Source organism: Oculina patagonica, chromosome 10 (assembly GCF_052425735.1).
Source record: "Oculina patagonica isolate OP01 chromosome 10, crgOcupat, whole genome shotgun sequence".
In the NCBI taxonomy this organism is placed as follows: domain Eukaryota; kingdom Metazoa; phylum Cnidaria; class Anthozoa; order Scleractinia; family Oculinidae; genus Oculina; species Oculina patagonica.
Window position 1 is genome coordinate 2,834,743 of NC_135767.1, and position 17,613 is coordinate 2,852,355.

General features: G+C 40.6%; 1 protein-coding gene across 1 annotated transcript; it reads right to left on the reverse strand.

The window, feature by feature from the left end:
- Nucleotides 1-170: 170 nt before the first annotated feature.
- On the reverse strand, nt 171-16,081 carry LOC144628590 (uncharacterized). Its single transcript, XM_078486707.1, has 12 exons — nt 15,715-16,081; nt 13,853-13,947; nt 13,051-13,222; nt 12,396-12,507; nt 12,139-12,281; nt 5,898-5,962; nt 5,185-5,258; nt 3,758-3,816; nt 3,385-3,467; nt 2,995-3,100; nt 2,431-2,532; nt 171-1,820 (listed from the first exon to the last, which is right to left on the reverse strand). Exons 1-12 carry the CDS (start codon nt 15,902-15,904, stop codon nt 172-174), a joined length of 2,850 nt encoding a protein of 949 aa, XP_078342833.1. The 5' UTR covers nt 15,905-16,081; the 3' UTR covers nt 171.
- Between the last annotated feature and the right edge of the window lie 1,532 nt (nt 16,082-17,613).

Genomic DNA, 17,613 nt, shown 5'->3' on the forward strand with positions numbered 1-17,613 from the left:
TTTGTTATCTAATTCTTATCATTTCTTAGTACTTGACAATGCATTATTTATTGTATTTAGATGTGGAAAAATTAGGTGTTGACTACAACAGCTGGGTTTATCATATCATGGGTAATTACAGTGTATTTAACATTTTTAATTATTATTGTCACAGTGTTGTTATAATCGTAGTTATAATCTTGAAGACCTACTAAATGACACAAACTGCCTAATACAACTGGTTTGCCTCTGATAAGCATTATACCAGCTTGTATTCCATTGGTATTCCTGGTAACTTCCAATATCTCCATAGAATTGCCCCACACATTGTTGTGAACTTACAGAATCTGCTTGTCCTTGGGTATTAGTTGGCCAGTTAGCTGCGTAATTTCCATGATAAGGAGAATAATAATTATTATAGCCTTGATCACTGTAGTAGTTACAATAAGGGTTGTTATTTAATAAATAGTATCCATCCCAAAAGCCATTATAGAGATGATGGTTATCCCAGCTTCCATCAAAAAAAATATTATCATGATAATCAGCATCACATATTAAATTATCAGTTTGATTTTGTCCTTCATTGCACTGCCCATTGTAGTAACCAATACTGCGATCTTGGTGTGATATTTGATAGTATGTATCATGGAAGGTGTTAGGGTGTTGTGAGACCACATATGTTTCTGTAGGTGTTCCATCAAAGTCATCGTCTTTGGTATTGATACAATGTGATCTACGCTCAGAGTGGACGCTGTCATCATCTACTAAATCATCATCCGATAATTCACTTGTATGTGGAAGGTTTTCAACAAAATTGTCTTGAACATTAGAAACATTTGCCAAGAACTCCTCAAAGTCTTTTTCAAATTCTTCAACTGGCGGTAGAAAATGTCCTGTTCCAGTGGCTCTTTCAGAAGTGTCATGCCCATCGAAGTCCAGACCAGCAGAACTTTCTTCACTCTCGCTACTACTGTCAGAAGTACTCTCGTCTTCTGATTGAGATCCAGAGGAATTTGCTTCATCTGCAGATGTTGTAGCCAATTTGTGATCAACAGTTTTATCCTTGTTACTTGGCTGGGTATCATGTCTTCTTTCACAGGCTTCATTTACTAGGTCATTTGTTGTCTCCTTGAAGGAATGTGTTGATTCTGAGTGTGGACCTGCATGTAATCTACATAAACTGTCTTTGTGTACTGAGGAACTTTCTTCAGATGCAGCAAATAGAAGAGATGGTTTGTGATCTGTTTTTAATTCATTTTCTTTCACATCATGGCACAGTGAGTCCTCATGTGTATCTTTGAAATTTGGTGCAGCTATAACATCAGTTTCATTCTTTTGAGGTTGGCTTACTGTTACATCACAGTTCCTCCCAACATTTTGGAGTACTTTCTTTCCATTGATGTTCTCCTCTTCACAGTTTTGGCCAAGATGCAAGGAGGTTTGCAACCTTTCTTGAATGTTGGCCACTATTTCTTGCATTTCTGAATCAGCATTTTTTGGCGGACCAGCATTGCCTTCCATCAATAACTTCTTTGGCAGCTCCTTGTTTGACAGGAACTCAACATCAGCCTTTGGATATTCCTCTTCCGCCACGTCGGCAGTGCCACTTCTTTGATCTTCCATACAAACTATTTCACCAGTGTCATTTACTTCTTCTGAATTTCCTGTACAGTTTTGAATTGCATTCAAATGAGCGCTGGTTTGGTTCACATTGCCATTTGATTCTCTCTTGCTGTCACCTTTAAGTATATCAACTTCAATGGATGTTGTTTTGGGTTGCACTTTTGTAGAGTCCAGTTCAGCAGGTGTTCCACTTGTACATAAGGACTGAGGAATGGGATCTGAAAGAAATATCACACTTTATCATGTAATAATGGACCTAAAATGTTTCAGATGCAAATTAAATTCCCTCTTTGTCGATGTACTTTCTTAGCAAATACCTATTGTTAACAAAATTCCAAATTTCACTAAACAAAATCAGCCCCCTCCCAATCTCAAAACCAAATTCCTTAACCCCTTCCTACCTGCCTTTAGCTATCACCCACTCTCCATCCAACTGGAAAGCTGATTTTATGTTCACAGGGCCGTGCCTAGCTAAAGATTTTTTGTCTGCGGGGTCAAACTCCGCAAAACTCCGCTGCGGGGACAAACTCCGATATAGCTACAAGAAATAGCCCAGCAAAATCAAACACTATCAATGTTAGAAATTTAGTTTTCCTGGCGGGAGCAACTGCACCCCCCCCCCCCCCCTGCCCCTCCGCTAGGTACGGCCCTGGTTCATTTCACTGTGCTTAAAGTTAGAGAAGATTTTCTCTTGATGAACACTTTATCATATAATTTCCTCAGTACACTGTATATGTACCAAAATTTAATGTTTAGGAGCAAATTAAATTCCCCTTATCTTAGTAGCGATTACCTTTTGTAACAAAATTTGAAGAATGTTATTTCTACCTGGTAATACATGTATTGTTGTACCAATATTCTCTTCCATTCTCTTGAATAACTTTTCTTCTTCACCTTTGGCCACAAAGGTTACTGCAACTCCTTGCGTACCTACACGATGTAACAAAAAGATAAAGTCAATTTTATCCATCCTACACCATAACATTATTAATAACAAAATAAAATTTTATTAATGGCTTAATATTGGGCATGTGAAAGTTTGAACGTGGTCATATCCACATTATACATGACTGTAAGAACATGTGGTCAGCAGAATATCTCTAAATTTCTCTGTCTCAATTTCTGACCTTTTATGAAATGGTAATCTTACCATCTGCGGCAATGGGCAAACTCACATCTGTAGTAGGTGGCATGGTGGCTGAATGAAGGTCTGAAATTTCTTGGTTCACCATGCTGTATTTTTGGGCAAGATACTTTAAAACTCTTGCACCTTACTAGTGAGCTCCAAGTGGCTTAATAAAATCTTTACCAGTATGTCACAAAAAGCCCACACAGTCCTTTCTGAAAAAGCTTTACACTTTGACATCTACATGTATACCAAGTGTAGCTCACCAAATCTGCCAGCTCGCCCAATTCGGTGAAGATAAGTTTCTGAGTCTCTTGGTACATCCATGTTCACCACAAGATTGACGTTCTCTGCATCTATTCCACGAGATGTCTAGAAAATAAGAATGAAAAGGTTAAGCTGCTTACTCATTTAATCACCCTTTAATACTCTGTTTTGTGTCTGTAGGCTATGCTTATATTTGTATGACCTGCTAAAATTTTTAGCAGCTGCAACAATTCCTAAAATCTCCTTATTTTTGAGCAAAAAATCCAGGATAGTCTGCTTCTCTTAGAACCTGGTCATTGATCAGAAACAAAATTCTCTCAAAGCAAATATTGAAAATGTATCAAAACAGTGAGGGGAATTTTGATTTATCAAGAACATAGTTATCTTACCAGGTCAGTTGAAATGAGCACTCTACACTTGAACTGCTTGAGCCTCTCCATAGCCTTCAGTCGCTGGGACTGAGTTTGACTTCCTGAAAGAAGAAATTTAATATTTTCAGTAATCGGTGAACTCTGAAGTTGAAATCCCAAATTGCATTTTACACTCCAGACAATTAATTAAAAATATACATATCTAATGATAACCGACTGACCCTGAAAAACAAATGAAACAAAAGAAATAATACCTGCAACAAAAGTTTACACCCATACTATCAAAACAACAACTTGTTATCTGAAGTAAAAGGCTTGAGATTAAACAATAAACAATTTAAAATTAAAATATTATTAAAATTAAAAAGTATTGATACAATGTTGCACAGACCTGCAATGAAGACAGATGGCCATCCCTTTAAACGGAGGGTATCACAAAGACTCTGTGCTCTAAAGCGACGATAAAAAATGATAATAATCAGTTAAATAATATGGTTAGGCTTATTAATAAAATCTATTACTTCAGACAGTCCCAGAGATGTCAATCTAAAGAAAAACATGACATCCAGGGGATTGCCAATTTTACATTAAGGTAGCTCTGCTCAACCCTGAAAATCAGGAGTAGAACAATAGAGCTCTGCCAATTCAACCACAGAACACATCAAAAATTGCCCTCAATCTGCCAAAAATAATAAGTCTGAAAACCTGCATCTCAAGCACTTTCCTTCATGACAAAATAGATGAAATTATTTACTGGTAGCATGGCCAATAAAATAATAATTTTATTTACCTGTCATCTATTCCTTTATGGGAAAGATAGAACCCACACAAATGACCTGGCTCCCAATGTGTGGCTTCACAGCTCAGTTGGTAGAGCATTGCATGGAGTATCATGTATCATGGAGGTCAAAGGATTGAATCCCCTTGAAGCACTGAATTTTTTTCAGGCTTCTTTTCCCCAAATTCCTTTGCAATTTTGAAAAGGGTATTTACTATGATGCTGAAGCTTTTGGAAGCTTATTATGCCCCCCTCACAGAAATGCCTCGGAGGGAGGACATACCTTCGCCGTCAGAACTATTAAAGATTGGAACAGTTTACCCCGGTCTTTAAAAACAGAGAAGTCCGTTAAATCGTTTAAGGCTAAATTGTGTAATACTATTTTTAACTCTCAGAAAACTAATGGAATTTTTTAATTTTTTTTTTTTTTTTAATTTACTCTTATTATTCGTAGTATGTTTGTATTTGTAAGTCCAGTTTTATTATTTGTAACCATTTTTAATAGGAACTTAATTAAGTATTTTATTGTAAATAATATCGTATTTTTAGCATTTTATTGTAAATAATATATTTTTAGCATTCTAATTATTTTAAGCTGAGGGCCCCAAGTTTATCAGTAACTTAAGTTACTGTCACGGGTCACCCTCATAAAATAAAGTCTTTCACTTCACTTCACTTCACTTCAAATATTGCTCACTTTCCTTCATGTTCAGGAGATTTTGTGACCCATATGAGAGACCAGGAGATTTGGTAAACTTGTAGACCGGTGACTCCCAGATTATCTGGGAAAGATGGCATAGGTGCAGTCTATTCTCTCTCTAAACTTTTACATGGATTATCTTTAGATCTGCTTCCGGACTACTAGTGGATATGGCATGGATTTCTTACTAGTTTTCAGTGTGAAACAACAGTCAGTCTCTATTTTTTGGCAGATCTTTTAAATCCTTACACTCTGTTTCCATAATATGACACTGTATGACTGATAAACCTTGTAAAGATAATGATTTATAATTTTAATACAAAATTAAAGGACATCTGACCTGATCTGGTAGTTTGAGAACACAAGACATTGGTGAAATGGTACGCTTGAAAGAAGCTTCAACAGCTCAGTGACCTAAAGGAATGAATCCTAAGTCTAATTTAATATGAAATAACCTGCCACTATTGATTTCAAACTTAATGCTGCCTACTTCATGTACCAGGCTACAATCAAACTTACATTCATGTACTCATTGAACTGAACTGATTTTGTCACAGTAGAAGGAACAGTACGTGAAGTACAGAAGTTCAAAACAGGTCAATTCAGGTCAGGTCAATTGCTTGCCACCAGACAAATTCAGTGTTCAAAATTCCCTGACTTTTCCTGACTTCTAAATTTCCCTGCCAGAGAAACAGTGGCCTCCAGCCTCCACTTCCAATACAAAAACGTTGCTGAGATCACACTGACTTAAAATGTTACTTGCAGCCTTCAATGATGTTTTAATTTTTTTAACCCTGACTCGAAATAAAACTCTCTGACTTCCCAGACCTTCAAGAATTTTATTGTTCCCTGACTATTTCCTGACCTGTGGCAACGTTAACCCAGCTATTACAAAGTCTTGTGAATTGCTTTCTGAGCAACTTGATATTTGATAATCAAACAATCTGATCTAAATATTAATTTTTGAAAATTACTTGTAGATTATTAACTTATCATTGCAGTTTCATAACTGTCCTGTTACTAAACTAAATTAAAAATTTTACCATTACTTACCTTTTCCTGAAATGTTTTGTGTGGTAAAGGATGAAAAGGAACTGTTCGATAAAACTGCCTGATACCTAAAGGCAATAAATTAAAAATATCTAATAAATTATAAATCTGCTCCAAATGGGGTCACCACCTTATCGTGGTGGAGCGGTTTGTGTGTCTCAATGACCCCTAGAGCTATGTCGGCTGGAGTCTTGTACTCCTGGTAGGGCCACCCATGCCGAACAGGTCGAAGGGTAGAGACCAGACAAAGAGTGACCCCCTGGTCCTCCAGGTTGGGGGTTGGGCGTAGGGTTAACAACCCTACCCCATAAAAAAAACAGAAGTGTTACAGAAACCAGAAACGTGGACAATGATACAACACTAGCTGGGGGTATCACTGCTGGGGCTGCAATGATGCTCTTGGGTCAAAGCCAGCGGGAAGCCCAAAGGCCGATGGGCCCCATGGTAGCCCCCAAGCGACAGATGACCATTGGTTGCTGGAATGTGAGGACCATGGCAGAAACAACACGGGCAGGGCAGGTAGCCAAGGAGATGTTGGACTATGGAATTGAAGTGTTAGGGAAAAGTGAGGCCAGATGAAAAGGGATGGGATCAGTAACACTGCAGAGTGGTGAGACAGTGGTATACTCAGGAGATGACAAGGTGCACCTGGGAGGAGTAGTCATCATGATGAGTGCGAGAGCAAAGAGAGCCTTGATGGAATGGACGCCGATTAGCAAAAGAATCATCACAGCACGATTCTACTCAAAATAAAAAAAGCTGACAGTGATACAAGCTTATGTACCAACAAATGATGCGGTGGACGAGGAAAAAGATGAATTTTACAATCAGCTGCAGGACACTGTTTCAAGCTGAAATAGACATGATATGATTGTGGTGATGGGCGATATGAATGCTAAGGTGGGAGACAACAACACTAACAGGGAGGAGGTTATGGGGAAGTTTGGCATTGGAGTCATGAATGACTATGGGGAGAGGTTATGTGACTTTGGTAGTGCAAACGGATTAGTCATCACCGGTACAATATTCCCACACAAAGAGATCCATAAGTTGACCTGGAGGTCACCAGATGGGAAGACAGTAAACCAGATTGACCATGTCTTAGTGAATGGACGCATGAGAACATCAATCCTGGACACCAGAGTTAGGAGAGGAGCAGACGTATACAGTGACCACTACCTTGTGAGAACCAGAATAAGATTGAAGTTGGCAAGGATTAAAGGGAAAAAGATAGCAAGGGAAAGGTTTGACGTATGCAAGCTGCAGAGTGAAGAGATCAGGAGGAGATATAACATTGAGGTTTGAAGCCCTAGGAGATATAGAGGATCTGGAGGAAGAGCACGATCTGGTATTGGCAACGTATAGGGATGCTGCAAAGAAAAGCAGAGCAAACCATGGATAGGTGACAAAACGTGGGAAAAGATCAAGGAGAGGAAAGAGGCGAAACTGAAAATGGAGGGTGCTAGATCGGAACGACTAAAACAGAGAAGGAGAGAGGAATATGATGCAAAGAACAAGGAAGTGAAAAAGAATGCTAGGGAGGATAAGAGGAATTGGATAGAGAAGAGGGCTGCAGCAGCAGAAAAGGCCGCTGAGAATGGTAGAAATAAGGAACTATACAGCATAACCAAGACAATAGCTGGGGAACGGAGGAGACAAGAAGTAGGCGTGAAAGACAAACAGGGAGTGCTTAAGACAGAAATGCAAGAGAGGCTGCAGAGATGGGTAGAGCACTTTAGTGAAATATTAAACAGAGATGACCCAGTGAATCCTGTGGAAGAGGATGAGATAGAAGAACCGGAAGAGATCGGGGAAATAGATGTAGGAAGTTGGCGATTACAAGAGGTTAAGGACGCACTAAAGGGGACAAAGCCAGGGAAGGCGCCTGGTGTAGATGGAGTGAGCCCAGAGTTATTGAGAGCGGACATGGAAGTCACTGCACATAGGTTGACTAGATGTTATAACCGGCTTTGGGAGACCGACAGGTGGCTGGAAATCTGGAAGAAGGGACTGGTTGTTAAGATATTTAAGAAAGGTGATTTGCGGGACTGTAACAACTGGAGAGGAGTGACTTTACTACCCGTTATTAGTAAGATATTCGGTAGGATGCTGCTAGAGAGGATCAAGAGAGGTGTAGACAAGAAGCTTCGAAAGGAGCAGGCTGGGTTTAGATCAAAGAGAAGTACAACTGAACCGATCTTTATACTAAGAAACATCTTGGAGCAGACAAATGAGTGGAGGACGGGTCTGTACGTGCACTTTGTGGATTTTGAAAAAGCCTTTGATTCGGTGCACAGAGAAAGCCTATGGAACATCATGAAAAGCTATGGGATACCACGCAAGATGGTGAGAGTGATCGCAGGCATATACCAGGGCTTCGAGTGTGCAGTTGTTGATGGAAGTGAGGCATCAGAATGGTTTAAGATCAAGTCTGGAGTAAAGAAGGGGTGTGTGATGCCAGGATTCTTATTCTTACTGGCCTTAGATTGGACCATGAGAAAGGTAACAGTAGACAAGAGAAGAGGAATACGGTGGAATTTCACAACAGTGCTGGAGGACCTTGACTTTGCAGATGATATTGCACTACTGTCATCCAAGATTAGCGATTTGCAAGAAAAGACTGGGAGATTGGCAGAGGAAGCAGCCAGAGTAGGCCTCAAACTTAATGTAAGAAAGTGTAAGACACTGAGGACTGAGTTTGCTCATAGTTCAGAGGGCGTTGTGGTTAACGGTGAGGAGGTAGAAGATGTTGAGGAGTTTGTATACCTACACTGTAGGTGCTACGGCAAACAAAGAAGGAGGAGGCAGTAAAGATATTACGAACCGACTGCAGAAGGCACGTGGTGCATTTCAGAGACTAGGGAAGGTATGGGCAGCCAGAGGAATAGGAAGGAGAACCAAGATACGCCTATTCAAGACTTTAGTTCGACCAGTCCTACTATATGGCTGTGAAACATGGAAGATCACTAAAGCTGATGAACGAAAACTGAACAGTTTCCAATGCCAATGCCTGAGACGGATACTGAGAATTAGATAATAATAATAATAATAATAATAACAGTTCTTAGCACGCACTTTACAAACGTCTCAGTGCGTTTACATTTGAAAATTTAAAAGTAAAAATAAAAAAACCCGATTTAAATTACAATCAGATAAAAATACGCTAAGGATAACCTAATTTAATTACAATTGATAAAAAATAAAAATAAAAATGACAATAAAAACGTGGCGAACTTGTTAAAAATATATCGACCTAAATAAATATGTCTTTAAAAGTGTTTTAAAAGTGGAGACTAAAGGGGCAGTCTTTACTGTTGTTGGTAGTGTGTTCCAAAGTCTCGGCGCAGCAATGGAAAAGGCCCGATCTCCGTATGTAGAGGTGGCCGATCTTGGAAATTTAAGCAAATTTTGCGAGGCCGAGCATAGACAACGTGATGGCACGTATTGGTCAAGAAGATCTACAATGTATGACGGAGCATAGCCATTCATAGCTTTATAGGTAAACAACAAGATCTTAAACGAAATGCGTTCGCTAACAGGCAGCCAGTGTAATTGTTGTAGAATAGGGCTTATGTGATCCGTGCGCTTTGCCTTAACCACCAATCTCGCAGCAGTGTTCTGAATGCGTTGTAACTTTTGAAGTTCAGTAGAGGGCAAGCCGTACAATAGACTATTGCAATAGTCCAACTTGGATGTTATGAAAGCATGTACTAAGCGCTCGGTGCTGCTCTGGCTTATGTATTTCCTTACTCTACCAATGTTACGAAGCGCCAGGGATGCGTGACGGCAGATGTTGTTAATGTGGCTGGTCATGGTGAGGTGGCGATCAAAAACACAACCCAGATTACGAGCTTTGTTTGCGCAGGATACAATGTTTACGCCAAAAGAAATATTCGATAATGGAGGATGCCGAGTAAAGCGAGATGTAAGATGAAGAACTTCTGTCTTAGTCGGGTTGCAGACTAGCTTATTAGTAAGAAAGAATGCTTGGATATCATTAATACACAGCTCCAAATTGAGAAGCGCAGGCTGTCTTGCTGCAGGGTTCAAAATAATGTAGAGTTGTGAATCATCAGCGTACATCATACAGTCCAGTCCGTGAGCCTTGATGACGTCTTGTAGGGGTCCGAAGTATAGGGCAAATAACAGAGGACCCAAAACTGATCCCTGTGGGACACCCGGTGTGAGAGGCTGCGGTTTGGACTCAGTATTACCAATGACAACCTTTTGTGAACGATCATTAAGGTAGGACCTGAACCAATCGAGCATCGTCCCTGTGAAGCCGTACTGTGTTGAAAGCCTATTGATGAGAATGTCATGATCTAATGTATCGAATGCAGCTGAAAGGTCCAGCAACACCAATAGTACCTCATTTCCATTATCGATAGCACGTAAGATGTCATTTTGAACTCGTAAGAGCGCAGTTTCTGTGCTATGGAATTTACGATAAGCTGATTGTAGGCTGGGGTAGAGGTCATTCTCAGTGAGATAATCACGTATCTGGCTTGCAACAATCCTTTCCAAAGCTTTCGAAAGAAAAGGAAGATTAGTGATGGGACGATAGTTCGAGTATACCTCGGGATCGAGTGAGTGAAAGGAAGAACACGACCTTCCTTGAAGGCATTAGGAAAAACACCTCTACTCAGCGATGAGTTGATAATGTTGGTAACTGTCGGGAGCGTCTCATTAAGAGAAGCTTTCAATGTCCGTGTGGGGATAGGATCAGATGGACATGACTTGGAAGGTGCTTTCTGGATGGTCTTTGACACATATTCTAGTGATACCTCATTGAACTCGGCCATGGAGCAAGCGCAGAATGTGTCAATAGTAACTGACATTGTGGGAATCGTTGCTCTAGCTATACCTTGTCGCAGACCCTCTATCTTGTCGATGAAGTAGCAGCTGAACTTCTCAGTAAGTTGTTCAACATTATCATGGGAAGGGAAAATAGGTACCGGTTTTAAATGAAACATTCCGTCAATCAGACGGAACAGGTCCTTCTGATCTGCTTCCTCAATCTTTGACTTATAGTACTGAGCCTTCGTGTTTTCAAGTAACGTCGCGTAGCTGCGGCATTGTTCACGGTATATTTGCTCATGAACAACAAGACGAGATTTCCGATAAGCCCGTTCACATCGACGTCTCTTTCGCTTAGCATCTCGAAGTTCCGCGGTGAACCACGGAGCATGTGGGCGAAGGGTGATTGAGCGTGAAACCTCTGGAGCATGTTTGTCTATAGTAACACGTAGCACGTTGTTGTAAAGATCCACGAGTGTATTGGGATCAGATTCTTGCAAGTCATGCGTCTTAAGTAATTTGGCAATATCGTTTTTAAAGGCATCAATGTCCAAATCCCGCAGTCGGCGCTGACGAAAATGAGATTTGGAGGCTTTAGGTCTTGCAAAAGCGACAGAGCATATTACTGCACTGTGGTCAGATGGCAACTCCGATGATAGCGAAAAACATGATAAAACTCGATCTTCTTGGCGGTCAATTACGAGGTCTAAGGTGTGTCCGCTTCGGTGTGTAGGGCCTGTAACGTGCTGTTTCAAGCCAGATGATTCTAACAGGTCTCTGAAAGTAGCTGCATGACAGTTGTCGGGGGACTCAATGTGAAAATTAAAATCCCCAGCAAGCAGCAGGTAACCAGGAGACAAGGACACAAGTTCGAGGAGAGATGAAAATTCCCTGAAAAATGTGTCTGGTGTCGCGCGATTCTTTTTAGAATTAGGTGGTCTATAGATAGTAACGTTACTTGAAAACACGAAGGCTCAGTACTATAAGTCAAAGATGGCAGCAAAGAATTACAAACAAGAGAGTGGTTGAAATGGCAGAGGTCAATGACATAAGCTGCGAGGTACGACGAAGAAGGTGGAACTGGTTGGGACACATACTCAGGAGAGAAGGTGCGAATGACTGCTTCACAGCATTGGGATGGACACCAGAAGGCCGAAGAGCGAGAGGGAGGCCAAAGACAACTTGGAGAAGGACAGTGGAGAAGGAAAGAAACAAGGCAGGGTGGGCAAGCTGGGAAGTAGCCAAAGCAGTGGCACAAAACAGGGAGTGTTAAACAAAAAGCGTGATGGCCTTATGCGCCTACTGGCGTGAGGAGAATTGATGATGAATAAATTATAAATAAATGATATTTTTTGACAATGCTATTCAAAACAAAAATCAATTTCAATTTTTTTAACCTTAGTCCTGAGCCTTCAGGCGGTATTATCCTCTAAAGTAAAAAACTTACCTTGTAGGGTGGGGTCAGTGGCATTAAGTCGGACAAATGTTGGTTCTCTCATGTATCTTGTCAAATGCTTTGCAAGGTATTCTGGGTAGGTAGCGGAAAATGCCATCATTTGCTTGTTTGATGGTAATGATGAAAAAATCCAACTGCGAAGTGAGACAAAATACCGGTAAGTTAAGAATCATATAAGCAATCTGCAAGGGGTCTGCTTACAGAAAGTTAAACTGTATTAAATTTGATAATCTCAGCAGAATGCTTACTTGATTTGCTCTTGAAAATTGTCCTCCAGGAGTTTGTCTGCCTCATCCAGAATAAACAGCCTCACAGACTCAGTCTTCAAGAAATGGTTTTCGATCAGATACTTGACTCTTCCTAAAAATATAACCAGCAGAGCAAGTCAACATAAAAATTTACAAGTTTGTCTGGGGTGATCACCAAGGGGATCTACATGTAGTAGTCCTAAAATGGATGTTTTTTTGCTGACTGACATTTCAACAAGCTAAATAAAAGTGCGGTAATCTTCAGAGTCTAGTTAAAAGTTGCTTAATATCTGTTGCTGGAATTCTCCTGGTATTCAGTTTTCAGTGTTTTAAAAGAAATGTATGAAAATCAGTACTAAAGGACTAATTGCAAAATTATTTTACATTTTAAAACTGCTTTTAATAGTACAAACAGTGGTACCAAGACTTGCATGCACTTGCGTTGACTAGAATTCATGATGATGACGATGATGATGAAGTTAAAGATGATTGATGATGATGATGATAATGAAATTGATGATGATGATGATGATGATGATGGTGAAAGAAGGAAGGGAGAAGGAGGAAGAGGAGGACAACAATGATAGCAGACTGGTACATTTTCATAGTTTGCATTCTTGTCAGCAGGGCAGATTCTGATAAACAAATTATTAACCTGGAGTACCAACTGCAATGTGGCATGGTTTCTTGAGCAGTTTCTTGTTTTCGTCAACCGGCAGTCCACCTATGAACACATGGCAAGCCATGCTCTCCATCTGTGAACCAATCGCAGTTATAACATCTTTAATCTGGACAGCAATCTCCCTTGTTGGAGCTAAAATCAGCACCTGAAATAAGTTGAAATACAGACTGAATTCTTTCACTGAAACATCAGCCAAATACAGTGCACATAACATACCCGTAAGAGGAAACCAGGCTTTGGTTTCTGTAAAGGGCTGGCCAAATGGAGACGCAAGTACTGTAGATGCAAGTTTTCAACTTGTGGCCACTTGCGTCTCAGTTTGGCCAAGACTTGCATGCACTTGCGTTGACTAGAATTCACTTTGGTCGAGATCAAATTTGCAGGCAAGTCAATGCAAGTTTTTCACCATTTGGCCACCCAACGCAAGTCAATGCAAGTCTTGCTGTTTACTTCAAATATTGAATTGCACCGCACGGAGAAGCATTGGAATGGCTTTTTTACAACTTGCATGCACTTCCGAGTAAACTTGCGAGTTGTTTGGCCAGCCAATGTAAGTCTGTACACAAGTTCAACTTGTGATTACTTGCATCTGCTTGTGTTACTGTTTGGCCAGGGCTTTACTCCTAGTGTCTGCATGTTGGAGACGCGTGGGAGGAATGGAGACCTTGTGAGTTCTAGTGCTTATATTCTGAATTGAGTGGTCAATTTAATACCTCATTATGATATCAATGAGTATGTGTATGTGGGTTACTAGCTGGTTATAAAAACAGCTTACCTGGGTTGTATTACTGTCAGGAAGAACACTTTCCAGGGCAATGACACTGAACACACAGGTCTTGCCTGTACCAGACTTGGCTTGAGCTATCAAATCTAGAAGTTCAAAAATAAAATTGTCACTGTTACACTGTAGGTAAAAATAGTAAGTCTAGCATCCAATGTTTTGTTACAGATGCCCTTTAATTCTGGGAAGTGATCAAATTCTACAATTTCTTATGATTTGAATGAATAAAATATAATTGTTATTGTCAATTAGACAGGGAAAAAAAATCAAGAAAATTAATCTTGGCATTGCCTTGTATCACACAACCTGGGGAAGTGTGCTAAAAAATCGAGTGAGAGGTACTGTACAGTTGCCTATTGTCAGTGCACTGGACTACAGATAGAGGAAGTTTTTTTAGCCCAAGAGGGGGTCATTGTATTGTGTTCTTGGGCAATACATTTTCCTCTTTCTAGCCCTGGGCCCAGTTGTTCAAAGGGTAGATATAAATGCTATGCACCAGAAAAATCACTATTCAGTGGATTACTTATCCACATGATAGTGATCATGATTTATTCAGGGGATAGCATTATCCACCCTTTGAACAATGGGGCCCAGGCTGGTGTACAAACAGGGTACCGATGAATTAAACACTGGGGAGGAGGGTAGCCAGGTACGATGCGCCAGCATCAAATCCAGGGGGAGTAGAAATACTCTTAGTCACTTCATGCTGCTGAAAGGAGTGTGTACAAAATGCGACACAGTGAGGCATGTGAGCCATGCAAGCCATGTGGGCCAGAAATCCCAAATCCCAATAAAAGGCTAACTGCAAGCTACCTAAACTAAGGGCCCCTTCATAAATTATGATCCCGGCTGACCGGGCTGGCCCAGTTACCGAGATCTCGACTCACTCCTATTTTCTTTGTAAAATTTTGGATGTGTTCATATGAGAAGGTGGGCCAGCCCGGTTATCGATATCTCTGTTTCTGCTACCGAGATCTCGGCAACCGGGGAGAATATTTTCCCATATGAACACTCCAGCCTGGTCGCCGGGACGCAACTTTTTTTGAGAAAATAGCTTCCCTTTCGTAACTGGGTGGTCAAAATGGCTTAATTTTGCCTTGTATCTATTTCCACTTCAGAAATATGTGAATTAGCTTTATTAATAAAGTTACAAGGGTCAATAAAGCTACGATAGTCGCGAAAGATGCAACTTTATGTGTCGCCATTTTGGCTTCGTTTCTTGAATTTTATCCCCGTCAACCAGGCTAAAATTTTCCATATGAACAGACGTCAAAATCCGTCCTGGTAACTGAGACAGCCCATAAACCGGGCTCATGTGAAGAGGCCCTAACTGTGGGCTAACCAGAGTGTTATTTAGGCTAACCAATGTGTAACTGGAATGACTCACATGACTTGCGAGCCATGCCAGCCAGAAATCCCAAAGCCCAATATAAAGGCGCGCTAACTGCAAGCTACCTAAGCTAACTGTAGGCTAACCCGAGTGCTATTTACATGTAGGCTAACCAAAGTGTTATTTAGGCTAACTGAAATGGCTCGCATGACTCGCTGGCACGCACTTTGTTAAGACCCAGCGGAAACGGGAGATAAGCGGCGGTCAAACAGGCCACTAGGCTTCAACACAGACTTTTATAGCTTTGCCTGTTTATAAACAGACCTTGTCACGGTTTTCGATGCCATGTTGACAGGTAGGCAAATTGTCACGGCATAAGTTGTCCAGAATTCAATTTTTGTACAAGATATTTTGTGTCGGATTCCCATACAAACACTGTAATTTCTAACCGCGTTGCCAACAGCTGTACCCGTCAAGATGGCATCGAAAACCAAGATTATACACCAGATACATACACCAGACATACCCAAACCACATCTTCCCAAAGGAATGGCTTTCAGTTGGATGGGAGACGGTCTTTCAAATCCAGAGCTATTCAGTCCCTTTAGTACATCAGGGGAGAGTAAAAGAGACTTGAAATCCACCAATTCATCTGTCAAAACGTCACCAGTACGTTGCCTCTCGTTGAACTTATGAGCTGTGCGAATTCTTGGCATCTTTACTTGTCAAGACCGAGAAAGATCGCTGACTTCAACCCTTTAAATGATCTATCAACCCTTTCAGCATAAAAAGCATTGAAAAATTTCTGTGTAGAATCTCCTAGACGCGTGCTATGCACTTTTCACAATACCATATTGAAGACCTCGGGGTTTCGCGCCTGCCGCCATGTTGAATTTGCTCGATAAGAATCTGGGAACTATTCTTCTTCACTGACTTCCAGTCCTTTTCTCGGTCGGAACACAGGTATCCCACTTGATGAACCGAGTCAAAAATTACGCCGTTTTAGGTTATTTTAAAAACTTTTTAGTGCAAGTCATCATATATCATGTTCATTGGTTGCAATAACATAGGTAAATGTCGGATGTTGCTTTAATTGCAGCAGTTGATCAAAGCTAATTCTCTTTTTTCTACTACAGAAAACTCGGGAAGCCCAGGCGTAAAAGGGGGAGTTCATAACTGCATAAAATAGTGGTTATATTACACAGACGGTCAGGGCAGGTTTATGCCATTATGTCGCTTTTTGTCACTTGGAGGCCAGGTGTTCCAATATACAGAATAAATGGAACACCTCCAAGTGACAAAAAGCGACAAATTGGCATATAATTCCAGCGGGACAGACCACGAACACAATTGTTCATGACTGTTGCTCCAGCCACCCTAAGTAAGCTTTATTTCGTACATTTTATGTTTTTTTCTTAATGTTGGGACCGTTAAAAATTGCCCTGTGCAGCCCTGTGACCGCTTGTAAAAAAACTAGTATTTCATGGAGATATGAATTCGCTCAGTACGCCTGGGCTACCTGTGTTAGAAAACGCGCGTTCTAACTGGCTATTAGGAAGTGCTTTATCGAATAGTGTTTTTGTTAAGGTTGTGTTAAACGGGACAACTTGCAACAACGATTTTTCGCGCAGCACCGCGTCAACTTTTCGTGGTATGTTAAACGAGTCAACTTTTCACACAACATCGTACGAAATGTACTTGCCATGCCTGCCAACATGCATGTTACACGAGACGATTTTCAGCGTCACGTTGACTCGCAACATTTCGCGTATCCGAACAACGCGCGTCCAGGCCACGTTGAACTGAATTCGGGGAAGAGGTTGCTCAAAAAAAAAAAAACGGCGACCCTATTACACGAGCAAACTTTCTAATTAGTCGTCATCTTGGGTTGCGGGTCAAAAACTTGCAACGTGTTGCCGAGCTAAAAGGTGCGCGAAACATCGTCCCCGGTACCATGTTACACGGTTGCGCAAAAAGTCGTTGTAAATGCGGTGTTACACGGGACAACTCAAACACCGTGTAACATGGTATCGGGGACGATTTTTCGCGCAACTTTTTACCCAGCAACACATTTAACTCTAATCTGCAATCACACGGAAAGGTGTCTTTTTAATGAAAGAAATATGAATCATTCTGCACGTGTTTCTTTTCATTTAATTTCAGGAAATTCTGAACTGCTCACTCAAAACTACAGCGGAACTCTCCAGCATTTTATATTTACATTTTCACCTGCAGAAATAAGACACTTATAATACCCCTAAAACTCTATAGAAACGTAATGAAAATATTTTTCACTCATTCAATAGTAATTTTGTCACAAACGGCAAATAACGCGTTACACAGTGGGAACTAATGGAAGTTACAAGAAAGAGGGACATATTTTTGTATTTTGTGGGAATGTAAAGTGATAATTAATAAATTTAAT

What these genes read in the sequence shown, in the direction of transcription:
- LOC144628590 (XM_078486707.1), bottom strand. Translation starts at nt 15,904, where the DNA reads ATGCCAAGAATTCGCACAGCTCATAAGTTCAACGAGAGGCAACGTACT. An exon ending in TTCTCAAACTACCAGATCAG is followed by an intron (nt 3,817 to 5,184) that starts GTCAGATGTCCT and finishes TCGTCGCTTTAG; the next exon opens with AGCACAGAGTCTTTGTGATA. An exon ending in AACAATACATGTATTACCAG is followed by an intron (nt 1,821 to 2,430) that starts GTAGAAATAACA and finishes TATTTCTTTCAG; the next exon opens with ATCCCATTCCTCAGTCCTTA.